Raw genomic sequence first — 25852 nt, forward strand, 5'->3', positions numbered from 1 at the left:
GTCCGCACTGTCTTTCACATATTGTGATGACAGAATAAATAAAAAGACAAAAATTCTGAAAGAAAAATAAATACTGTTTTCTTTATCTGAAGGGAAAAGATCTGAAGAAAGTTTGGTCTGTGAATTGCGATTTGAGGAAGTCTTTCTTCACGCAATATTTCCTGACATGAGCATTGAGCAATTCTGACTCCAGACTCCCATAAGGTCTTTACAGGAAACCAGCAACAAATCACGCCCTTCGATGTAAACTTCTTCATCTAGAGAGTGATCCTCAGCTGAGTCACTTGTAGTTCATGTCTAGTTTGAACAATAGTCTGTAAAAATTATCTGAAAAATCTTTCAAACACGATGAGAGTTTTTGTGCTATTGCTATTACCATTGATGATTGAGGACTCACTCCAAGATTCAGGTAAGCCAACAACTTTTCTCTCACAGATAGTGATAGTTAGAAATCAACAGCTGATTTCGATGCTGTAGACTGAAATCAAGATTTTGTGACAAAGAAATCTTTAGGGTAGTTGACTTTAATTCCCCCAGTGACTTGACTCTTTCAGAGCTACTGGAGCAGTCTATAACAATCGCCCAAAACAAATTATTCTCTAAATGCAATGTTTCAAAATCAAGCAACATAATGATGGTGAGTTTATGATAATTTTGGGTGGTTATACACTTCTGAAAGAACAACGAATAGAGTCAAGAGACGGAATGCAAGCAACACATATCACTACATTACCTCGAAATAAAACACTAACATGAATGAAATGTAGTAAGTAAATATAATGTTACAGAATTAAAAAACGAACAATTTAAATGAATTATTAACCTTGACAAATGTTTGCCGTGTTGTTAATCTGAAACATCTGTGCCTATAATATTAAAAACTAAAACCAAACAGCCTTTATTTCATTTCATAAACTGGTTTTTATGTATAGGTCACTTCAAATTTCAAATTCAATTAAATGTTTCCAGATTTTTCGAGATAATAAAGTAACAAAATATATATTTAGCATCAAATGTGTAATGTTATTATTGTTGTTAATCTTATTGTTGTCTACTTTTAATTATTATCCTATCTAATAATTTCTGTTCAACATATTCACCTCCGTTTAAATCAACTGAAATATAATTGAAATATATGAAATATAAATATTTATTGAAAGAACACAGTTTAAATCACTCCTTTAACATTGTTTTTTTTTTGTTTTGTTTTTTTTTGTATCAAAAGATTCCAGAACCATTTTACCAAAAACATATCCTGGAAACTTGTCAAACGGCTCACAGTCCTCCAACTCAACCTTCCCGGAGCCTGTGATAAACGTCAACGATGTCATCATCAATCACACCACAGGAACGGTCAGCACTAGGATCATTCCATCTGCGTACATCCTAGCCATCCTCATCGGGATCCCCTCCAATGTCTATGTGCTAGTCTCCCTTAGCAGAAGAAAGAATCTTTCCAGCTGTCTCCTATATTTCAGCCTAGCGGTGTCCGACCTTCTCTTGCTACTTTCTCTCACACTCAGAGTCCACTATCACCTCAGTAACAATAACTGGATGTTTGGAGAGTTCGCCTGCAAGATAGTGACTGCCTGCTTTTATGGGAACATCTACTGCTCGATCCATGCCCACATGTGTATTAGTTTGATGCGCTACTTTGCAGTGGTCCGTCCATTCCTCTACAGGACAATGCTGAAAATACACTACGCAATCTACACCAGCTTATCCATTTGGATCGTTTTTGCAATTGCCATGACACCTGAGTTTCTGGTCCAGCAAAGCTACCGTGTCTTTGGGCAAGAGCTGGTGACGTGTCATGATATCCAGTCCTATGAAGAAGCTTTCAACCGAGCGTTGATTCCATACAGACTGAGTCTGATCTGCCTGGGGTTCATCGCACCATCACTGGTCATCGCCTTTGTTTATGGATCTATCATCTACCATCTAAATCGTTCCAGTTATGACTGGAAACAGTACATGAAGGCCAGCACGCTGGTGTTTGGGATCTTTTTAGTGTGCTTTGCCCCATGTAATGCACTTCTTTTTGCACACTATGTGAAGCTGTACACTCAGGAGGAGTATGACTTGTATTATTACTACAGAGCAGCAGTATGTCTGTGTTCTTTCCACAGCTGTCTGGACCCCTTCCTCTCATATCTCCTCACAAAGACTTCAACTTCCCGAGTCAAGTTTAGATCCTTAAAGGCTTTGTTCCCCGAAAAACTAAAATTATGTCATTAATAGCTCACCCTCATGTCGTTTGACACCCGTAAGACCTCCGTTTATCTTCAGAACACAGTTTAAGATATTTTAGATTTAGTCCAAGAGCCTTCTATCTCTCCATTGAAACTGTGTGTACGGTTTACTGTCCATGTCCAGAAAGGTAAGAAAAACATCATCAAAGTAGTCGATGTGACATCAGAGGGTCAGATAGAATATTTTGAAGCATCGGAAATACATTTTGGTCCAAAAAATAGCAAAAACTTTGACTTTATTCATCACTGTCTTCTCTTCCGTGTCTGTTGTGAGAGAGCTCGAAACACTGCAGTTTAGTGATATCTGGTTCGCGAACGAATCATTCGATTTAACCGGATCTTCTTGAACCAGTTCACCAAATCGAACTGAATCGTTTGAAACGGTTCGTGTCTCCAATATGCTTTAATCCACAAATAACTTAAGCTGTTAACTTTTTTAATGTGGCTGACACTCTGAGTTCAAACAAACCAATATCCCGGAGTAATTCATTTACTCAAACAGTACACTGACTGAACTGCTGTGAAGAGAGAAATGAAGATGAACACCGAGCCAAGCCAGATAATGAACGAAAGATTGACCGGATATCACTACACTGCAGTGAACTTGCTCACAACAGACCCGGCGGAGAAGACAATGCTGAATAAAGTCTCCGTTTATGCTATTTTTGGACCAAAATGTATTTTCGATGCTTCAAAAACTTCTAACTGACCCTCTGATGTCACATGGACTACTTTGATGATGGTTTTCTTACCTTTCTGGACATAGACAGTATACCGTACACACAGCTTCAATGGAGGGACTGAGAGCTCTCGAACTAAATCTAAAATATCTTAAACTGGGTTCCAAAGATAAACAGAGGTCTTACGGGTGTCGAACAACATGAGGGTAACCCTTTAAGCTCTACAGCTTTGAAGGTTATGTCCACAAGCTCTTTTTAAATAACAGGATGTTTTTGTTGTGGACTGGGAGAGGGGATCCTTATCTAAAATGGCTAAACAGTGGGTTGCGGAAGTTATGGTTGGACTTCTCACTTTTTACTTTAGACTCCTAACTTTTTACAGAAGTGAAAGAAGTTGGACTCTCACGCAAAAGCTGGGAACATAAAACTGGTTAAAAAATTCTTTGAGACCAGGAAAGTTGTGTGTTGAGTAAAAAGTGTCCAAGTGATTTGTATAAGAAAGGATATCTGAAAACAGAGAATTTGATTGGTTCAGTGCTGTTATTCTGTTTCACCTTGCAGATGAGGTCTTTGGTGGTCAGCAGTAGATCGTGATAGTGTTTGGCGTTGGCTGGGTTGACTCCCTGTAGTTTAGCTGTAGGGAGTAGGAGGGCGGAGAGTGTCTTCTCTAGATCTCCAGAATTTAGGGCTTCGTTGATCTCAGCAATAGCAATGACTCCTACACAGGGAACATGGGAAATGTATGTGTGTAATGAACAACTCATTACTCATGAAATACTGTCATTGGTTAAGAAATTACGAAAAATGCCCTAGATTTGGTGTTTATACATTACAAACATGTTATTTCAAGATCATATATAACTTTTTAGATTATAATTGCATGTTAATCAATGACCATCAGATTCTTTAAATGTTTGATAAAACTTTACTGTGTGATTTCTACAGACTGTATAAATGAAGTCACTAAATATAGTGTGGGCCCTTTTTTTTTCTTTTTTTTAAGAAGTCTCATGTTTACCAAGGTTACATTTATTTAGATAAAATCCAGTACAAACAGAAATATAGTGAAATATTATTACAGTTTAAAATAACTGTTTTCTATTCAGACATTTTAAAACGTAATCTATTCCCAAAATAGCAAAGCTGAATTCTCAGCAGCCTGATGTCACATGATCCTTCTGATATGCCGATCATACATTGTACCCAAGAAACATTCTTTGAGGAACAGAAAAATAACATTTTTAACATTTCTCTAGAAATCTTTGGTAACATTATAACTGTATTTACGGTCACATTTGATCATCCTTGCTGAATAAAATGACTGATCTCTTAAAATGATTATAAACTTTTGAACAGTATTGGACAATTTATTTCAAAGTTAGCTTACTCTCATGTTCCTCGTGCACCTGGACATTGACATTGTCGATGCATTTCTGAACATCATTCCAGGTGAGGAACTCATGATCCTGGACGAGGGACTCCGCTCTGAGACGGATCAGTGTGTCTGCATATCTAACAAAGCAAAACACCCACATGATGAAGTAGATGACCAAACTGTTTCTTAATGTGCCATACAGTGTGACACCTCTCTCTTTTTCAGTCATAGTATGACTGTACCTCTGAAAATTGTCAGCATCCAGACCACTGAAGCCCAGTGGAGAGTCACTGAGCTGCTCAATAACGGCCACAGAGTCTTTAGTGTCCAGCACCTCATTTAACACAGACACGGCAGACAGCATCTCCACAGCTACACACAGCTCCTCGTGAGTAAGACCGGCCTTGTTCTGAGAGGGTAAACAATTCAAACTGGCTGTGTAAGTACGGACAAGAAAGAGCTACACATGGAAGAAGAGAGATAAGAGAGCAGACCTGACAGCCGAGCTGCAGGCTGAAGAGCTCGGTCTGGTACAGTCGGGCAGCAGTGTGGTAAACGATGGGTAACTGAGCCTCTGGCTTCAGAAGTGCTTCCACAGTCTCTTCTGGAACCCCTCGCCGAATAGCTGCATTGATCGCAACAACCGCCTCCTGCTCTGTGTCCATCAAGAGCACAACAATCAGCAGGAGCAGACAAACAAACAGAACAACCATGCATAATTCAATATAAACTGGTACTACAACAGCAGTTTTCAATTGATCTGCATTGGTCAACATTGGCTATATATTAAGCTAATTTGCCTTATTTTACCTTTTTAAATCATCTAATGTTCACGGAATCTTTAAAAACCCTTTTTCTTTATTAACACCATTAAATGTTCAGAAAATCTCTAAATGAGTCAAAAAAACTAATGTCATGTTGTGCATGATGTCTAAATTCATGTGTACCGTATTTTCCAGACTATAAGTCGCACTTTTTTTCATAGTTTGGCTGGTCCTGCGACTTATAGTCAGGTCCAACTTATTAATCAAAATTAGTTTGACATGAACCGAGAGAAATGAACCAGGAGAAAACATTACCATCTACAGCCACGAGAGGGCGCTCTATGCTGCTCACTGCTCCTTTAGCCTACACTGAAGCCTACCTTTAGCCCTCTCCCGGCTGTAGACGGTAATGTTTTCTCTTGGTTCTTGGTTCTAAATAAATGCGACTTATAGTCCAGTGCGACTTATATATGTTTTTTTCCTCATCATGAAGTATTTTTGGACTAATGCGACTTATACTTAGGTGCGACTTATACTCTGAAAAATATGGTAATGGTTGATTCTGAATGAGAAAGATTGAAATACAAAGCTTCATATATACAGAATATCGATTATACTCTCGTCTGTATATTATCACCTAGTCAAGGGTACATGTGTGTGTGCAGCATACTTTGTTTCTCGGCCTCTGCAAACTCGTTACAGGAAGTGACGGCCCTCTGAATCTCTTCCCTTTCCAGCTGAGCTCCAGCACCAGCCACCTGCATACGTCAGAAACATCCTCATCAGACTCATTTGATTGAAAAGTCATTTCACCTGATCTGGAAAGTGTGCTTTAGTACCTTAACTTTATGCTCCCTGTAGGAGGTGAAGTGCTCCAGGTAAAAGCAAGAGTTGTCATCAAAGACCCCCAAGAGACCAAGTGCAGGCAACCTAAGGCTGGCCAGGAGGGCTTTCTGGTCCTCCGAATCAAGAGCCTGATTTAATTCTTCAATAGCTGCTGATGCTAGAGAGAGAAAATCATTATTACCTTTAGTATATTACGTAAAACGAGTATTTAAAATAGTGTTGAGTTTGAAATATTGCACTTAGATTTTTTTTTACTTTTAAAACTACAATAAAACTTAAATTCTAGTTTTATATTTCACAAGGAATGTCCCACACTCACTGTTCACAAGGTCTATACTGCTCTGGATCTCCTGCTGGGTCAGTAACTCTTCATACACATCTCTCTCTTCGGTTGCAACAGAGGAGCGCTGAACACACATACGATATGTCACAACTTATTTATTAACAAGACTTATGATTTAAAAAATGGGGGGTGGGGGCTGTGATCCAGGGTCTGGTTGGGGAGATGACAAGGTAAGATCAAGGAAATGAATGAGAACGCTGTTGATTTGATCCCAGCAAGAAGTAAGACATGTTATCACCATTGCGCCTGTGAGCAAAGATCTTAACACCAGGGTGAAAATTAAATGCAAACAAAACATGAATCCCTGAGCACTAATCCACAATTAACACACCCTTAGATGTGTACACGCAACAAAATGACTATTCAATCAAGTCAACATCAGGAGATCAGGTGATAATTGAGTCAGCAGAGAGTGTGAGGAGTGTTAGCGGACATCAGCATTTAACGAGTGATGCTGATTCTGTTATTTTTTCATCAAAATCCTGCTGATTTTGCACGTAAAGGATTGCCGGAGCTTGTTTGAAAGGAGGCTGCAAAAAGAAACACAAACGAACTTGCTTTGCATGCAACCTTTGGATATTTGCATACACAAACATGCCTGACGTTTTTAGCAAACCATGAGTAATCTTCTCTGTAATTTAGCGCTTAATTTAGGTAAAAAACCTTTAGGTTAAAAATATTCATATATTCATGTCTGGGAGTTTCTCACTGTTTGCATACGTATGCTTTGTTTATAATGCATATAATGCTAAAAACCCTAAATCACATACAAATGTAGTTTGCATTGGGTTTGTAAAACATTACTTCTGACATGCATAAATATTATCATTCTTGCAGCATATGCTGAAAATTTTGCCATTTTAAAAAATACTGCCAATTTTTCCATTGTAAAATATATTTAAACATAAAACTGTTATTTTAAATTGCGTTAATATTTCACAGTATTGTTTTACTGTATTAAATATGTAGTTTACCCGTCCCGAAGCCTGATCCTCTTTCTTCTTCTTGGCTTTGCTCAGCGTGTCGTGGTAGGCCTGGGCCAGTGGTTTCTGTGTGTTTCTCAGTAAGGCATTGGGGTTCCGCAGAGCCGCCATTGTGACCTCTGCGTGACCTTTGTCAATAGCCTCATTAATGGCAAAGACAGCAGCATGCACTACAGATACAGATAAGAAAGAGACACAAATACATGTGTTCCTGAGAATGAGGATAATGTGCATTTCATTTAAATGTACTGACATACATATGAATGGATGAAATATGTGAAGTCACTCACATGCAGCTTCATCTACTGAAAGCTCATTGGCCAGGATGCCACCGATCTTGCTGAAGGCAGGCATCTGGATGCCATATTTATCCAGTTCTTTCCTCATGTTGCTGATTTCTTCCTCTGCGGAAAGAGAATATGAAATATCATCAATTAGATTAGCCATTTGGTGGATCATGCATGAGTTCTGATTGCAATAAGGCACCATTATATATGCTCTTTCAAATCAAAGTTTAAGGATTAGCCTTTGGAAAACAAATTTGTTAATTGTTAAAATCCCTCAAGTATTATTATTTTGGGATGGTGGGGGTGTACTGTGGTTACAGGCAGACTTCGTACTTTGGACCTGAGGTAAATTTTTCGACAACAAAATGGCATTCATTTTTGTGAATGACTGTGGTGTACCTGTAAAGTCTACTTTCCCCAACAAGTCCTGGATCTGAGGGGCAATTCCCAATTTGAACAGGTACAAACTGCACAAAAAGAACATATAAATAAATAAATGCACTTTACATTTCATATAATAAATTCAAGACAATGTAAGAATGTAGCATATTTCAATAAGCACAATCAATTTGCTACATATACACTTCAAAAGTAAATAAAAAATGCACATGAACACATATAGACATGAAATCTATACTTAAAACATTTTCTACTGCTTTGAGTTAGAAACAGACGTAAGAAATGAGTAAGAAATCATAAACACCATCTCTTCCACTCCCACTCTCTTGGCCTTACTGTAATATGAAGTAGCAACAGTCTAAAACTGAAAAGTGTTTATTGAAAAGTTATATTCCAAAGCAACTCCTGTCCTTATAAAAGATGATCAAAAATAGTTTGATCAACTTTTAAAAATGCCAAAATAACCTCAATTCCTACGATCTGTTTTTGATGTGAAATGTCAAACTGTACAATGAAACGTATTTTAATGCAAATTCTTCTGCCGCTTGGGAAAAGCTGTCAAATTATACAGACAAGCAACATGCTCCCAGTTTTATAGTGTGTTGTGCCCTAAGGCTAAAACCTGTAGAGAACCACTATTTTAAATATTTCACTAGCTTTGTTTGCGATACAGAGCATTAAAACCATTTCTGTAGTTTGAATGTTCTTCCGCTAGATGTCAGTGTGCAGTTGAGTTAAAGCCCTAAACCAGCTCTGGAACAGGAAAATAGCCTGCAGTTAGTGTGCAACACGTGCTGGAAACTGCATTAAACTTTTATCTGTCCACTGATTGAGGACAAATGGAGGGGTAATGAATTATTGAAGAGTTTAGAGTGGTGTGCGCCTGAGCGTTTATGCAGAAGAGATACACTTAACGTACCTTCTTTACCTTTGACCCCTACATCAGTAGTCAGAGAGATATACACAGTCTCGTGTGAATTTATCCTCTGTTCTACAGAAGGGCCAAAGGTTAAGTGGCTTAGCGTGTGTAAGAGATGTAGCTCACTATCCCGCATGTGTTACACGACTGATTATATTGTTAAGGGCAAAAAAAAATGCATATACATTTGTCAACTATCTAATGCAGAGAATATATTAATAGTGATTTAATGATGTCTGAGCCTTATGGGATTTTCTCTGGACTCAGTCTGTGTTATCTAGTCGTACTGAGTGGGTTAACTACAGGGTCAGGAAGGAAGAGCATGTGCAAGGCAGAGGGAGGAAGCCACGCAGCCCACACATCAGACGACGGAGAGAGAGAGAGAGAGAGAGAGAGAGAGAGAGAGAGAGAGAAGGAAAACACTAAAAATCATTTACCATGAAAGAAGCTTTCTTGTGGTCATTCATTAGACACACGCTCTTGTGCATACCGAATGATAATGTCTAAATATTACTACTTGCATATATTAAGATACTAATGACTTACCAGGCTTTTTACTTAAAAAATGATTCATGAATGGTTTGCTACACTCAGTCATTTAATGTTACAACTGAATGCTAAATGGAAGTTTCTGAGAAAAGGGGTGATGCTGCCCATGCAAAACTTTCTTGTGGGTAGTTGCCAAGGTGTTGTTACATGGTTACTAAGGTGTTGTGAGTTGTGGTTTGTTGAAGAGCCCACCTCTTTCTATGTGATATTACTGAACGTAATATTTGGGTTTCTTTTTAAATGAACACTAATTTTCAAAGGTTTTACTCAGTAAAATGTTGTAACTTTTTTTAAACCAATGTCTTATTGCTCACTAAGGTTGCATTTGTTTGATAAACATTGATTAGCCTATCCCTGTGATGGCAAAACTGTAGCACACAATCCTCCAGTAATCATTGTAATATGCTGATTTTACATTTCTTATTATTAATGTTGAAAGCAGCTGCATTGCTGAAAATAATCAAGATACATTTCTTGAGGCATTCAGTTGAACTACAAATCTTTTGTTACGTCATAAATGCCTTTACTGTAACTTCTGATTAAATGAATGCATCATTGAACGGACATTTTTAAGTACTCATAAATCTTACGAAAAACTTATGAACGGTAATGTATACAATTTTAGCATTTTCTGGCTGTAGAAATTATCATTAGTTGAAATATTATGAATTAACAAAAACGAGCAATGATCAATAATGCACATTTATAAATTAGCATTAATATATATTAAGAGTATAATAGTTTATTTATAAATTAGCATTAACTTAATAGATAGCAATACCAACAAACACAACATAGCTTAAAATTTAATCTTTTGTAACATGATAAATTAGGGGTGCTCCGATCACGATCGGCCGATCGTTATGCGCATTTCGTCAGTAAAGCCGGTTCTCTAATCAGCGGTTAATTCCATCAGGTGCGTGATTTCACATAGAGCAGCTGTTACTACACAGAGTCATTGTTAATAGAGAAGATGCGCAAATCCACTTCATTTTCAACATTTTTTGGCGCATCTTCTCTATTAACAACGGCTCTGTGTAGTAACAGCTGCTCTATGTGAAATCACGCACCTGATGGAATTAAATGCTGATTAGAGAACCGGCTTTACTGACGAGATGCGCATTAACGATCGGCCGATCGTGATCGGAGCACCCCTATAATAAAATGTCTTTACTGTCACTTTTGATCACTTTTGATCATCCTTCCTGAATAAAAGTTTTATTTGATTTTATTTTATTTAAAAAACGATTGTAGATTCATGAGATTTATCTGCCTACTTAATTGACACCAGGTAAAACTGATCAATATTATCATAAGCTTTTATTATAAAGGCAGACATTTACAGTAGGGAGACGAGGTACTGCTTTCAGACTGTACGTAGCATATTTCCACTGGTAGCAAACTACGACAGGAAACAGAAACCTCTGCATATCTCTGAGTATACACTTCCTGCAGGGGAGGGCGGGAATCTGATATCACAACCGTGCAGGATCACACCTCACAGCTCATACTTCAGAGCATTCAATCCTGAGCAGGCCATAAAAGCTGAGTGGAGATAATCCATGAAGCAAATAAAAACATAAAACATTAACTTGACGGATGTGCTTTCGTCCTACGGTGCTGCTCTCAGTGAGTCAATGATCTGAGGAATAGAGGTCGACTGATATAGTTTTTTTGACAGCCAATGCAGAAGCCGATATCTTGGTAAGCAAAGGGGCTGATAGCCGATATACAGCCGATATCATATTTATTTTTATTTTTTTATTAATATTTAAGAAATTTGAAATCATTTGACAATGGATTAAAAAATGTGTAAAATAGACATAATTTTACTGTAGATGACAAAGTATTGTTTAATAATAACAAATAGATAAGTATGTATTAAAAATATAATTAAAAGGAAGTAAACACTGTAACCAACAGGGCACAAGTTTGTGTGCATTGGGAATCATATTTTTCAAATAAAGCCAAGCTAACACTCATTTTACATCCAGCACACAGTGAAAATGATATGAATATGACAGTGGGCGTCTCTGGAGCAGAGTGACAGGAACTGTCAGGAAACAGTCAGTGACAGGAAATGACCCAAGACAGGCAGGACTGATGGGTAGATGTACCACGAGGCACTCCCCAGTCACACCATTACCCCAAAAAAACGGCAGCTTTTCTCAGCGGTGAGAATGCCATGATAATGGCTGCCAAGAGGAAGCAGTCCCACATGTTGATACTCAACAAACCTGCTGTCTCAACTGAGAGATCGTGAAACCATGACCACAGAGTAACTGCCATTTTTATCATATCAGGTTATGAAACCTGATGAAGCAAGCATCCTTTATTAGTTCACAGCCTGTGGATCTGTTTTCAATATTGAGCGAAAGAGAAGAATGAGAGGTAGAAAAGCATCAGAAGCTCTAGATTACCTCAGTGCATGAATGCAGTAGATCACCTTGGGCATATTCTTGCGATCATACACATCGGTGGTCTCAGGATAGAATATCTGAAAGAGGAATAGCAATATTCAATCTGTTTATAAATAATACACTGCAGTTACTGTGCATTATCATTTAAACATTTGGGGTCAGTAGGATTTTTTATTTGTTAGTAAATACAGTTAAAAAAGAAATATTGTGAAATATTATTACAATTTACAAATTAAAATGTTTTCTATTTAAAACTATTTTAAAATGTAATTTATTCCTGAATTTCAACTACCATTACGCCGGTCTTAAGTGTCACATGATCTTTCAGAAATCATTCTAAAATGCTGATTTGGTGCTCAGGAAACATTTATTATTGTCATCAAAGAGTTGTGTTGCTTAATAGTTTTGTGGAAACTATGATTCATTTTTTTTTTTCAGGATGATGAATGTAATGTTCAAAAGAACATTTATTTAAAATATAAATAAATGCTTTTACTGTCATTTTCAATGTAATGTGTCTTTGCTGAGTAAACGTGTTAATTTCTTTACAAAAAATAAATAAAAATAACTAAACCAATAACTATCCGAAAAAAAAAATGGCTGATCCTAAACTTTTGTACAGGTTTATGAATTAAACAAATGTGGGCACCTTCTAGACCCCTAAATGCATATTTAACAAATAAATTAATATTCTGTAATTATTTACTCACCCTAATGTTGTTCCAAACCTCTATTACCTTTTTTTTTTTCAGTGGAACATATTTTATTAGTCTATTGTTGTTTTGTTTTGTTTTTTTTTGGTCCATACAATGAAATTCAATGGGCTCCATTGTTGATTGAATTGCTAAAATATCTTCTTTCATGTTCCACAGACAAACCATATTGATACAACACACAATGCCAATGATGTTCTAGAGAATTATGTGCTACCAACTTTATTTGCAACAGTTTTGGAGGATCGGTCCATACAGTTCCATACAGAAATGATTTACTTAGTCTGAACAGGCCTCCTGAACCCCACTGAACACCTTCAGGATAAACTGAACAGCAAGTGTGAATCAGACTCCATCACACAACATCAATACCTGACCTGACTTGCTAGCAAATCCTTGCAGCCATTTTCAAAATCTAGTGCCAAATCTTCTCACAGCAGCAAAGAGCAATCCAGCTCCCTAATAATGATGTTGAAATTAAACATTCAGTAAGCACATGTGGGTGTGTGACAGTGCACATATTTTAATTAATAGTGCATCTAAACATGATGCCCTTTTGCTTCTGTGGCTTTGAATATTGCACTAAACATTGCACTGGGTCGGAGGAAGCTTTAGTTTTTCTGCCCATGAGTGAAAGAGAGACAAACTCAGTCAAAATGATTGACAGGGCCATTACAAATTTAAGTAGAAAATTAGAACCATGAGCAAATAATCAATAAAATCCTTTATGCATTCATCTTATAACAATGGAAAATTAACTAGCCATTCACCCATCCAAACTGACAGACTGGCACACAACATGTACAGGACAGTTTTGTTTTGTCTGATTCCACTAACTCATTTCAGTGTAAGTCTAATAAAATGCATCTTATGTTATCTTCAAAGAGAGAAGATGGCAAAGACACGTCAGTGTGTGTGTTTCTTTAAAAGAGTGTATTTGGGCCTCACCTTGGGCAAACCAACGGACTCCATGGCTCTGAGCCACTGCACAGTGTTATCTGTGTGTCTGAAATGAAGTCCTGAGTGCTGGAGAAAGTACAAAACAAAATAAATACATGAATCAGTGTTAATTTCGTTGACTAAATATTTTCGTCATTATTTTCGTCACGAATATATTTTTGCGGACGAAAACGAAACGAAAACTAAAAAAGAAGGCACAGATGGAGACTAAAACTATGACTAAATTGATTGACATTATCGTCAACGAATAAAGGACGAGACGAAAATAGACTGTGACGAAAATCAAATCAGCAGACGGGAGAGATGCGAGGAATTAACAAAAGAACCGGCAAAACTGAACAGGCGAGACTGCATGAGAGAAGAGAACCAATCCGAGCCTGACTTATTGAGACGTGAAGCGAAGGTTTTCAGTTTTTAAATGAGCTCCCGGGAAGACGGCATTCGAAGAGGTGATGTCTAAAAGAGCGACAAAATGTCCACAGCTCACTTCACGTTTGACGACGAACAAAACAAAACAAAGTGTAAAGCACGGGGAGCGCTCATTCGTGGCAAGAACACAACCAATTTTAAAAGACATTTACAGACGAGCCACCCGGACATTTTCTCAAATGTAATTTCACAACGATGTTCTTTTGTTTATCGAGCTAAGCAAAATTGGAAGACTGCAGTGCGTAGATGTTGTAGCATTAAATATTACGAACTGAAAAGTACTGTAATATAGCCCCTTCTTCAAGTTAGATGAGAGCACAATACTAATACGTATTATTATGATACATACATTTGATTAATACTAATGTTTAGTATACTTTATAATGTTCTACTTGTTGACAATATCACAAATATTTCTATATTAGTCATGTGAAACGTGAATGTTCACATCCTATCATTATACATACTAATCTAGTAATATTGTAATATTTAAAACATACAATATTGCTAGACAAATGAATACCTTATAAAATCTTGTTACTTTTTTTATCCACCCAACTTATTAAATATTTACTTTAAATGTATGCACTTATTGTTCAGCTCAGCTGTAAGCTTTAAGGTCCTGGACCTAACTTTATTTTTCTTTTATTGATGGTCAGTTGGCAGCTAGTTATTGTTTACATTATCATGACAGTGTTTGTTGCTGCATAAAAGCTTTTGAATCGAAATAAAGACACAGTTGTGTTGAAATAAAGTTGAATTTGTGTTTTATATAATTTGGTTAAAATTGTCTAGTAAATCTGTTATTGATTTTAGTCTTATTTTAGTCGACTAAAATACCAAACAATTTTAGTCGACTAAAATAAGACTAAAATTAAAACAAATCAGATGACTAAAACTTGACTAAAACTAAAAAGAATTATAGTCAAAAGACTAAGACTAAAACTAAAATTTTGTGTCAAAATTAACACTGACATGAATTCCTACATTCCTAAATCAGCTACTAAATCCATCCTGATAGCATGTGCAAATAAACATCACTATCATTGGGCACAATTCAGTCTCAGTGAATTCCCGCTCTACTATTTCTCCTCCAACGGCAATGAGACTTTTGGGAAGTGAGGATGTCTGTGTTGCATTAAGGAAAGGCACATCTTGACTGTGGCACTATGGCATACTGGCTTTGTTTACACACCTATTATTAATACTTTTGGTAACACTTTAGTATAGGGTCCAATTCACACCAATAGCTAGTTGCTTATTAGCATGTCTATTATTAACATATTGGCTGTTTATTAGTGCTTATAAAGTACATATGATGCATGACATCCCTAATCCTACCCAATACCCTAAACTTAACAACTACCTTATAAACTATTAATAAGCAGCAAATAAGAAGTTAATTGAGGCAAAAGTCATAGATAATGGTTAGTTAATAGTGAGAATTGGACCCTAAAATAAAGTGTGACCATACTTTTTGTATTTACTAACAGGTGTGACTTTCCAAATTTACTTTTTAGGAGCGGGTAACACATTATTTTTGTGCTGAGATAAAGAGTTGCTAAAAACCAATAAAAAAAAAAAGGCAAAAAAACTAAATCTGAAAATCAGTACCTTATAACGAGATTGATCCCTGTCATAAATCTTCTTCACTGACACCAATTGGGGAGCAAAAAAGTTAGCCAGTTTGCCAAGGTAGACACCATTCCTCAAGCCGTTCTCCAGTTCTGTGGTAGGAGGCAGCTGCTCTTCCAGACAGGCCTCAATCCATCTGAAACCAAAAGATTCAAGTATTAGCTCCTCACACAAGCACAACATATACTATTGCCCTGGAACTGCTTCCGTGTACAGCAGTGAGTGCAAGCAAGATTAAAGTAATTATTACGTTTTGCATAACGATTATTTTTCTTACAAAAATGCATCGATTTGCTAAAGGAGGCCTTTGTTCACCCCCCGGAGCCGTGTGAGACACTTTTTTTTATAAAAAGGGCGCTTTTTATTTGACTTCTTTTGGACTGATGCACTGCAACACCCGCTGAGTGCAAATTGAGCTTGAATAATTTTTTTGATATAACTCTGACTGGATTCGTCTGATAAAAGGAATGTCAATATACACATAGGATGCCTCGGGGGTGAGTAAAACGCAGCTTAATTTTCATTTTCGTGTGAACTAACCGTTTAATAAACTGATATCAAATGTTAAATGTTACAAATGGTAGGTATTTTACTACAGCATAAAACCAATACTTTCTAATGATATCAACATGTTTTAATATGCATTTATATACTGTATGTTTTGGTGCATTATTGAATATACATCTACCCAGAGATTTCTTCTGAAAAAAACAAGTGTGCTAACAAGTTAAACCTTTAAATGAATTACAGAAGAGGAAGAGCTAAAGGCACATAATCAATTAATAAACACTTTATACCATTTAGGGAAAAGTTTGAAAGCACCATTATGCCTATGGGCATCAACAATTCTCTCTCTCGGTATCATAAAACTATTTATAATGCTATTTTTAAACTCGTTAAAGAAGCGAAATGTAGCTTATAAACAATTTATACCAGTCTGCAGTTCAAAGGTTCTTCAATTTAGTAGATGAATGGTTGAGATCTCACACAGCCTCCTAAAAATGATCATAGCTTGTCTTTTCGATACACTGCAATTGTCACAAATCTGGTCTATGAACTTCTGTCTGTTCACCACAAGAGGTCATTATCCACCACATGGACTCTCACACCACACAGACTATTACACATCACCCTGGACTGCATTTCCCATCATCCACTGCACTGATTGCACACAGATGTAACCTATCACACGCTCACCTGAATGCTATTACACACACTATATAACACCTACTCAGATCCTGGTCAAGTGGCCGAGTATTGTTGTTTCGCTGGTCTTTGATAGCAACATTAGAGAGCCATCCTGAATTTGCCTAGTTTCTAGTCTTGGTGTGTTTAGTCTAGTTGTGGTTTTGGATATCTTGCCTGTCTTTGTATTGCCCCTCTTGAAATACTGTTTACCCCTCGCCTGGACTGTTGCCTGTGTTTCGGATTAACCCTTTGGATTACCTTGTTTGGACATTGTTCCCTGGAGATTGACCATGCCCATACACTGGACTACTCTTGTGTATTATCCTCAATATACCTGTTTGCCATTGTTTGACCCATGCCTGTTATGACCACGTCTCTTAATAAAAGCATGCACATGGATCCGCTCGCTTCACGTCTCTGTCGACCCATAACAGCAATACTTTATTATTCACTTATTTCAGATGTAAGAGTTCCTAAAGCACACCCAAATGATTAAATCTCAATTCCCCCAAAAAAGTCAAATCAAGAGGACCACTGCCTGTTTGTGATATTCTCTTATTTTTAGGAAAACCCTTATGCTTTAACAGTCACATTAAAAACTTGGAATAAAGAACATGAGCCAACATGTGAAAGAACATCAGGGGTTAATGCCAAATGTTCAATATTGGCTTTTCTGACATAAATGGTTAAAATCAAGGTTAAGCTAGTACTACAGTCAGCCTTCAACCCATGAGTCTACACAGAAAAAACAGCAAAAAAATCTCTAAACATATTGCCACTCTTTGCCATCAGGGAAAAAGCTAAGGAATGCTGTTTTTTCTGTTGTAAACAAAACACATGCATCACAAGCCTCACCACAAAAACTGAACTCATATTTTATGTAATAAAAAAACATCAAAAGTGACATTAAGGCTTAAACTTTCGCAAAATATTTATTTTTTTAAATAAATGCTGTTCTTTACAACTTTCTATGAATCAAATAACCCTACAGAAAACTCATGATTTCCACAGGAATATTAAGCTCAACTGTTTACAGCGTTGACTGAAAATGTTTCTTGAGCATATTAAAATGATTTCTGAAGAATCATGTGACACTGAAGACTGGAGTAACGACTGTTGAAAATGTAACTATGCCTTCACAAGTATGAAATACATTTTATCTTATCTTCTATTAAAAAAATAAAAAACAGTTATTTTTGATTTAATAAATGCAGCCTTGGTAAGAATAAGAAACATATACATGTATATACTATATTTGGTTTCCTTCCAAAAGAAGTTACAATCAATAATTTTAGAATAATTTCGAAGGTTTTAATGTGTGATAAAAGCTGAAAATCATAGTTTATTAAACAATTATGGACTAGTTTATTCACCTGCAGTCTTGACATACATGCAGTCACTTCACTACTCAGTTTTCCAGATCACTGAATCAGTGAAATTCACCTGGATTCACCATTACAACAAACAATATTCCCAACTGGTTGCTAGTCGGTGACCAGCTGCCTTCAGCTCCATTTAAAAAGATCAATTATCTGTAATTCATCTGTTTTGCGAATTCATGGGTTATCTATGCTTAAGTAAAAATGTCTATAATCAGTGTTAGAATGGACAGATCTGGTTAGAAACATTAGGCTAATACACTGAAGAAAGTTAAAACTATGTAGAGTTAAGTGAATCAGTTAAAATGTCATTATGCAACATTTTTGCGAACCTTTGGTTAATTATTTGTCAAGTCACTTCATTCCTACAGAAATGAGTTCAGAGCTGGTCAATTCTGGAGGTCACAGGTGAGGTGACTGGCAATTCTTTCTAATGGGACATCAGATGGCATTCCTTGCATGTCCATCCAACTCTTAAGGTTGATTTAATTAAAGACAACATAGATGAAATCACAATGGCAAAGAAAACACTCTGCCCAGACATGTGTCAGCAATTCCCCAGTCTCCCACAAAACCGGCTTTGTTTCAACACAGCCCATATGCCTCTGAATGTGCCTCTAAATTACATCACACTAGTGCATGAGATCACATCACTGATATCTAACCAACAATGTGACATACAGTTTCAGTATCAAGACTTCATGTCTGGAGAAGGACTGGAAAATAAACTACTGTATATTCGGTCAAACAATAATAAATGGCCTTTCATATGAGAAACAGCTGTCTGTAAAAGAGGCTAAAACTGACTTTGGTCTTAAACTTCATATGAACAGCGCTGATGTAGGATCAATCCATTTTTCAGCTGATCATTACCACTATTAACCATTTTCACTACAGACATGGCCTACTTGCAGCACACTTTGTCACCCATGACAAATTATAATATCCATTATTGAGCTGTGACACAAAAGGCAACTGACAGGGGACATTTTAGGTCAATTTCAAGCATTTTAAACCCCTCCAGCCATTGTGGTAATAGTAAAACATCTACTACACCATTGTGAGGTGGATCACAAATGGTTTTACTTCAGTTCATCAAGAGTTAATTTGATGTATTAGTCAAAAATAATATTCGTTATATTTTGGCACAAAACTTTAAGTCACAAAAGAAGATGGAGAAACATTTGTAACCCGACATGTTTGGTCCCCATTGAATTCCATTATATTTTTTGATCCATAAAATGAGAACCGAAGCTGTTTGGTTACCCACGTTCTTCAAAATATCTTCTTTTGTGTTGCACAGAAGAAAGAAACTCATACAGGTTTGGAATGGCATGAAGGTGAGCAAATGATTTCATTTTTGGGTGAACCATCCCTTTAATGGGATAAAAATGCATTGCACCTTTTACGATGAAAAGGAGTGTTGCTGTATCAAGATATGTGGCAGACCCGATCAGAAGAGTAGTATTCGGCTGCTGTGTACACCTCTCCCTGTTCTCCCTGTTCTCTACCAAGACTGCAGCCATCTGGAACACTGTCTGTGAGACATCTGACTGTTTACAGCCCTCAAGCAACCCTTTCCTGTGATTGTTAGGCTGCAGGGGTTCAAACTGTAAGAAACATTCAAAGCTCTGCTCTACACTGACTATGACTCATAATAAACAGCTTTGACTAGTAAGTTACTTCAACAGTTTTGTACTGTGTGCATACAAAAAACAGCATTATTGGTCTTTAGGTGAGTGTTCTGACAGCAAAACTGCACAGAGGGAACACACTGTGGGATAGTATTCCTTCAGTTGGGGAAAGAACACAACAGTGGACCGCAAATATCTATTTGATCTGGCAGTTTACTGATCAGGACTGAGGCACAGAGGTCAACATCCTATTTTATCACTTTTCACCTATTTATCTGACTGTATGTGTCTGACATGCTACTGAATAGAAAACCATGACCTGCACTAAACAGGGTCTGTGTGCTGCCTACTGAGGGGGTGACATGGCAGCTGGAAGCATTTGGTGTACAGCAGAAACATTATAAGTGAGAGAAAACAGACCAGCCTGATCTCACAAGAAGACATTACTATTTTATAAGTTGGCAAGTTTGTTGGAATTTGTAAATTTGAATAAAACAGAAACGTACATTTTTTTGGTAAAAAAAAGAAAAGAAAAAAAAAAAGCTGAGCATGAAGGTCCACACTTAAACCTAACACTCGATGGGGCATATTATTAATTATGAATTATCATGAAGGTTTTAAAGACCATTTGTTGAAAATTAGGCATTTGTGCATAATTATGCTATTAAGCTCTAATGCATACCAAACCCTCATTTATTTGATCTAAAATACAGTAAAAACTGTTTTAATGTAAATTATAATTATTATAATTTAAATATATTTTGGCAAAGCTGTCATTTCAGCATCATTACTCCAGCCTTCAGTGTCACATGATCCTTCAGAAATCATTCTATTATGCTGATTTGCTGCTCAAGAAACATTTCTTATTATCAATGACAAGAACAGTTGTGTTGTTTTGTGGAAACTCTCATGCATTTTCTGGGGGGATTCTTTGATGAATAGAGTTTTCAAAAGAACAACATTTAGTCCTGACCCCAAACTTTTGAGCAGTACTGTATATTATTGAAACATAATGTTGACAAACCAGTTTTGGAAAGTTACGTCATTCTCCATTCATTAGGATGTACGTGTATGCCTGTCAGCAACACAGAAATAGTTAGCCAGAGGCATTAAGACAACCAGAGTTGAATGACTTGCATAAAACAACTTTGCATATTGAATTAAAAAAAAACTATGTACAATGATAACATCATAACTTAATGATGTTAACACTGAATTTGCCTTGTTTTTATATTAAGACGCATGATTACCCATTTTCCGTACTTGGCAGACAAAGTAGACAAGTAGCAACAGTACTACCAAGAAAGGAGAGAAAAAAAAGTATTTTATCTCGACTCAGGAAATGAGAAATATAAGCTCCTAAAACAGAAACAGTACTATAAAGTCTAATTAATATCTAGACCAAAATACCCTTAAATCATGTATAATAGACATTTTATTTACAAATTATGTAAAATAATAAATCTTATGACTAATGAGGTTTAGGGAATCACACAATGACAAAATCAGAAATGTTTCACAACTAGGTCCCCCAATCTAAAATAACATGCTGTGTTTGTTTAAGTCAGCAGGTACAAAGTTTCCCAGTCACAGTACTGGAAAAGGGGGGTGGGATTATTGTGTAAGTATGTTTGCAACTTGTCAGCTGCAACAACAGTCCAATAGATCTGGAGTTAATACACAGTTGAACAAATGATGCATTTATTAGGTCAAAAATACAGTAATAACAGGAAACCTACTATTTTGTATTTGAATATCTTTTTTGATGTAATTTAGCACTGTAATGGCAGAGGTGAGTTTTCAGCAGCCACGACTCCAGTTTTCAGTGTCACATAAAACTGTGTCACACCTTCAGATATCATTTTATTAAATATGCTCATTGGAAATTAATTGATTTAATTGCAATTTAAATGGATGACAGCAAACGTGGTCATAAAAAAAAAAAATGAAGAAAATATTTTACTAAGTGGATTTCAAAACCTAACATTGCCACCACGTGTAATGAAGTCTAGTAACATCTCAGTAACGATGTTTCCCTTATTTTGGTAACTCTGCAAGCAAGCTCTTTACTGGTATTGTAGGTTTTACAAAAAAACACTACAGTAATCGCCTGTTTTGATGCTGAGCGTCGGATAATTAGCCTCTACTGGTGACTCTTGACTTCTAAGTGGAACATAAGGATGATATGTTACCTTGCTAACAAGCAGATTAGTGACCAGTCTTATAATCCTGTTCCGACAAGACAGGATTCCCAGAACAGAGGCTTTGCAACTAAGCCATGACCAAGTCTGCACTGCCAGGAAAGCTAGGATGTGTAACTAACAACTGCTTCATTAACTTGCACTCTTTGATCTGTGTCATCAAATGAACCGTGCAGAATTTTAAACTATTATGTTGAGATCTAAAAAAAAATGTCCTCATCTTAGAACAATGCTCACTGCAATAGTCCCTCAGCTTCTTTCATGCTTTCATCAGATTTGGGTCAAGTTCCCAGTGATACAAATGACTGCCAATGCATTTAACAGCTCTCTGCGTCTCAGCAGCGAAACCAGACCCAGCCCTCACAACTGGAAATGTTGAAGCCATGCACGCGATATGCCTGGTTCTTAACCTGAACAAACACTACCATTCAAGTGTTTGGGGTAAATACTATTTTTTTAAAGAAATAAATACTTTTATTCACCAAGGACACAATTAATCAATTAATGATAGTAAAGACATTTACAATGTTAAAAAAATGTCAAATAAATACTGTTCATTTGAAAGTTTTATTTATCAAAGATCCTGCAAAAAAAAAAAAAAAAAAAATGCATCACTGTTTCCACAAAAATATCAAGCAGCACAACTGTTTTTAACATTGAAAATAGAAAAATATTTCTTGCACATCATATTAGAATATTAGAATGATTTCTTTAGGATCATGTGAAAGCTGGAATTAATTACTTTTTTATTATCATTGTTATTATTACTATTGTTGTGGCGTATTCTCCTGATACACAATGGCTCTAAAATACACTTATGAGCTGCACACGGAACAGGATCGCTGCAGGATTTTCACCTTCCTGTGAAAGGTTTGTAAGTATATTTATTTTGCCATCCTGGTTAAAATAATACCGACTAATCACAAATAGACTACAGTATCACAAATAATGATAAGTTATCACACTGTGAGCACAGCCACATGCTAGGCAGGATTACCTCTGTCCATAAGAAAAAAAAAAGGTCCTCAACCTTTTTTAGGAGAATAGTCCATATGAGCCATTTCTTTGAAATGTATGCACTTCTACTCACTGTTTGGCTTCCTCTAGGTGACAAAGGTATTCATAAGCAATATTCTGCCTCCTCCTCTCATCCATTTCTTCTGCCGACAGCCTCTCATCGTCCACAATGGCTGAAAGGAAACAAAGGAACAATTAACATAAACAAAGGAAAAGGACAGTTGGGGAATGCAACACCAGATATCAAGAATATAGGGTAGTTTTCCATTTGTGTTGGAATAACACATCAGAATGCTCAGCGTGACTTTTTCCTCTCCTGGTGAATCAGCTAACTGTAGCACAGTCAACATTAACTAAAGTTAATGAATGAATATCACAGCGTGTAGCCAAGTTCAACTCTTCTAATTATATTTCATTCAGTCTTTGTGCGTTTCAGACAGCTGTTGACTTAAAGTCACCCTGGAATCAGCTTTCAGCAGCATGAACTGGAAAAAGTGTTTCAAAGTTCTTTCATCTGTAACACACCACACTTAAACAGCTATAAGATCAACCAGACAAAACACTGAATGCATGTGTATGCTTGAGGAATTTTACACAATATACAGTACACACGTGCAAAAACGAATCAGCATCTCTTTCATCACTGTCAGTGAGACGTGAAAGAATCAGATGGCAACACCTTCACGTCTAGCGGCTGTCAGCTGTCAAGTACTGTTACATACAAAATCATTTGTGATTGACCTTTATGTGATTGCTACTACATCAGCTCTCCGCCCCCTACATCTTCACAGCACCGCCAAGTTCAAGGCATTCCCTTTATTTCTGGTTAAGTAGAGCTGACATCTTCTTGCATATCACTTAAGCTTGTCACAAGAAGTGGTTGATCAGTCTTCATTTGATGTAACTGGGCCAAAGTAATACTTGATGACATGCCATTAACTGTCACTTAATTCACGTGAGGAATGAAAGTTTTTCATAGAACTAACTTTGCTCACATTTTTTTGCAATGCAATGACCTTTAAATAACTGGTCTCAAAGTGATTTTAGTGGATGTGGATTCCTCAAGTTCACACTGGTGTCCTGAGAAACAGTTTGGGGTTTGTTAAAATTTTTCTCTTATGCTCCAGGCTGTGATTATTTGATCAAATTAGAGTTGCAAAGGGGTGGAAAATTTCCAGTAAATTTCCATGGGAACTTCGTCTGGGGAATTTTGGCAATACTGCAAATTTGATATTTACCAGGAATACATGGGAATTTTGGGGAATTTGTGGGAATTAATTGGAAATTTGGGAAAATGTATAACACATACAAACATATATATATATATAAAAAAAAATTTTGATCATAGGCTCAAATGCATGTAAAAAAATACACAATGACATTTGGATTTTTGGAGGGAAATCTTTGATGCTTTTACCAGTGTTTATTCAAAATAGAAATCTTTTCTAACAATAGAAGTCTTTACTTTTTATAAATTTTAAAGGTTAGTTCTGCCAAAAATGAAAATTAAGCTTTAATAAATTACTCACCCTGAAGTCATCCTAGGTGTATATGACTTTCTTCTTTCAGACGAATTCATTTGGAGTTATTTTAAAAAATTAATAATTTTAATCTAGCTTGTGCTCACAGTTTTAGACGAAGCAGTTCTTGGGGAATGACTTATGGGGTCAGCTTTGCACTTGCGCTGTTCAAAAGTGACGAACGCAGAAACGCAGTGGAGAGATCAAAACAAAACAATGGTCACTAATTATAAGTACAATACGAGGATTTGTAAAGAAGAATATCAGAGAAGACTGGTTTTGGCTGAACTAACCCTTTAACACATCCTTATTGAATAAAAGTATTAATTTATAAAGAAAAAAAATTTAAAAATACTGGCACTACAGTTTATAAAATGTAAGATTATAAATCAGCATATTAGAAAGATTTCTGAAGAAGCACTGTCACAGAAAAACATTCTATTTCAATATATATATATATATATATATATATATATATGTAATAGTGTTGCCGTGGTAAGGCAAATTTCCCACCGGTTAATCGACATGTAACAACAACGTTAATACCGGTATCACCGTGTTTGAGTCCACTTTTCCCCTCTTCCTCGATTTTTAAATAGCTTATAAATGCATGCGCATTATACATTCACTTTCGCAATTGCCGGCAATTGGCTATTTGGCGTCAATTGCTTGAATGGACAAAAAAAAAAGCTCACAGATATTAAATACAGAACTTTTATTAATATAACGAATAAAAATGCCCCCGTGTATAAGCTGAAAAGCCTGAAAATCTGCAAACTGTGGACCTAGATAAATAAGAAACATTGAACGTTTATTGCCTAGCCAATATTAGAACGTTATTAAAATGAATAAGAAAATAACATAGGCCTAAATAAATTACACAAAGTTTAAATAAGATAAAACCATATAAACAAGAAACATTTATAAAATAAAAACTTCCAAAATGACCTTAGCCTAAATAAATGACAAGTCAGTACTCTAAAAAAAATAAAAATAAAAACACTATAAATTGGCATTTATTAACGGTGCTTGCAGAGGTTTTTTTATTTATTATTATTATAGTGAATGCTTTCTTTTAACACCGCCAACACCGTCCATCGGCAAGTGTAATATGTAAAACAGAAAACCATTATTTTCAAATGTAATACTGCACAATATTACTGTTTTGTTCTGTATTTTTTATCAAATAGTGATGTGACATACAGCCCCGGGGAGCAGTTGGGGGTTCGGTGCCTTGCTCAAGGTCACCTCAGTCGTGGTATCACCGGCCCGAGACTCAGACCCACCACCTTAGGGTTAGGAGTCAAACTGTACTGTAAAACTGGCTAGCAGTAAGAGCATCAGAGCTCGAGCTTGTTT

At 36.4% G+C, this 25852-nt stretch overlaps 2 protein-coding genes across 3 annotated transcripts in view; one reads left to right on the top strand and one right to left on the bottom strand.

Moving 5' to 3' along the window:
* LOC127999613 (ras GTPase-activating-like protein IQGAP1) overlaps positions 1-25852 on the bottom strand; it is a 48953-nt gene that overhangs the window by 17161 nt on the left and 5940 nt on the right. Inside the window, exons 2-15 of one of the 2 annotated variants that reach the window (XM_052592197.1) lie at positions 23047-23146; positions 15534-15690; positions 13479-13556; positions 11818-11894; positions 7930-7997; positions 7534-7647; positions 7235-7413; positions 6237-6324; positions 5911-6074; positions 5742-5829; positions 4802-4962; positions 4550-4716; positions 4320-4444; positions 3487-3650 (exon numbers count right to left, since the gene is read on the bottom strand). In XM_052592197.1, the coding sequence (XP_052448157.1) occupies positions 3487-3650; positions 4320-4444; positions 4550-4716; positions 4802-4962; positions 5742-5829; positions 5911-6074; positions 6237-6324; positions 7235-7413; positions 7534-7647; positions 7930-7997; positions 11818-11894; positions 13479-13556; positions 15534-15690; positions 23047-23146 (1730 nt within the window). Of the gene's footprint in view, positions 1-3447; positions 3651-4319; positions 4445-4549; positions 4717-4801; positions 4963-5741; positions 5830-5910; positions 6075-6236; positions 6325-7234; positions 7414-7533; positions 7648-7929; positions 7998-11817; positions 11895-13478; positions 13557-15533; positions 15691-23046; positions 23147-25852 lie in introns of both variants that reach the window. The other variant, XM_052592199.1, reaches the window with a different exon arrangement.
* On the top strand, positions 265-2331 carry LOC127999639 (proteinase-activated receptor 3). The gene is made up of 2 exons (XM_052592200.1): positions 265-409; positions 1226-2331. Exons 1-2 carry the CDS (start codon positions 349-351, stop codon positions 2236-2238), a joined length of 1074 nt encoding a protein of 357 aa, XP_052448160.1. The 5' UTR covers positions 265-348; the 3' UTR covers positions 2239-2331.

The sequence above is a fragment of the Carassius gibelio genome, chromosome A5, assembly GCF_023724105.1.
Source record: "Carassius gibelio isolate Cgi1373 ecotype wild population from Czech Republic chromosome A5, carGib1.2-hapl.c, whole genome shotgun sequence".
Classification (NCBI taxonomy): Eukaryota; Metazoa; Chordata; class Actinopteri; order Cypriniformes; family Cyprinidae; genus Carassius; species Carassius gibelio.

What these genes read in the sequence shown, in the direction of transcription:
- LOC127999639 (XM_052592200.1), top strand. Translation starts at nt 349, where the DNA reads ATGAGAGTTTTTGTGCTATTGCTATTACCATTGATGATTGAGGACTCA. An exon ending in GGACTCACTCCAAGATTCAG is followed by an intron (nt 410 to 1,225) that starts GTAAGCCAACAA and finishes TTGTATCAAAAG; the next exon opens with ATTCCAGAACCATTTTACCA.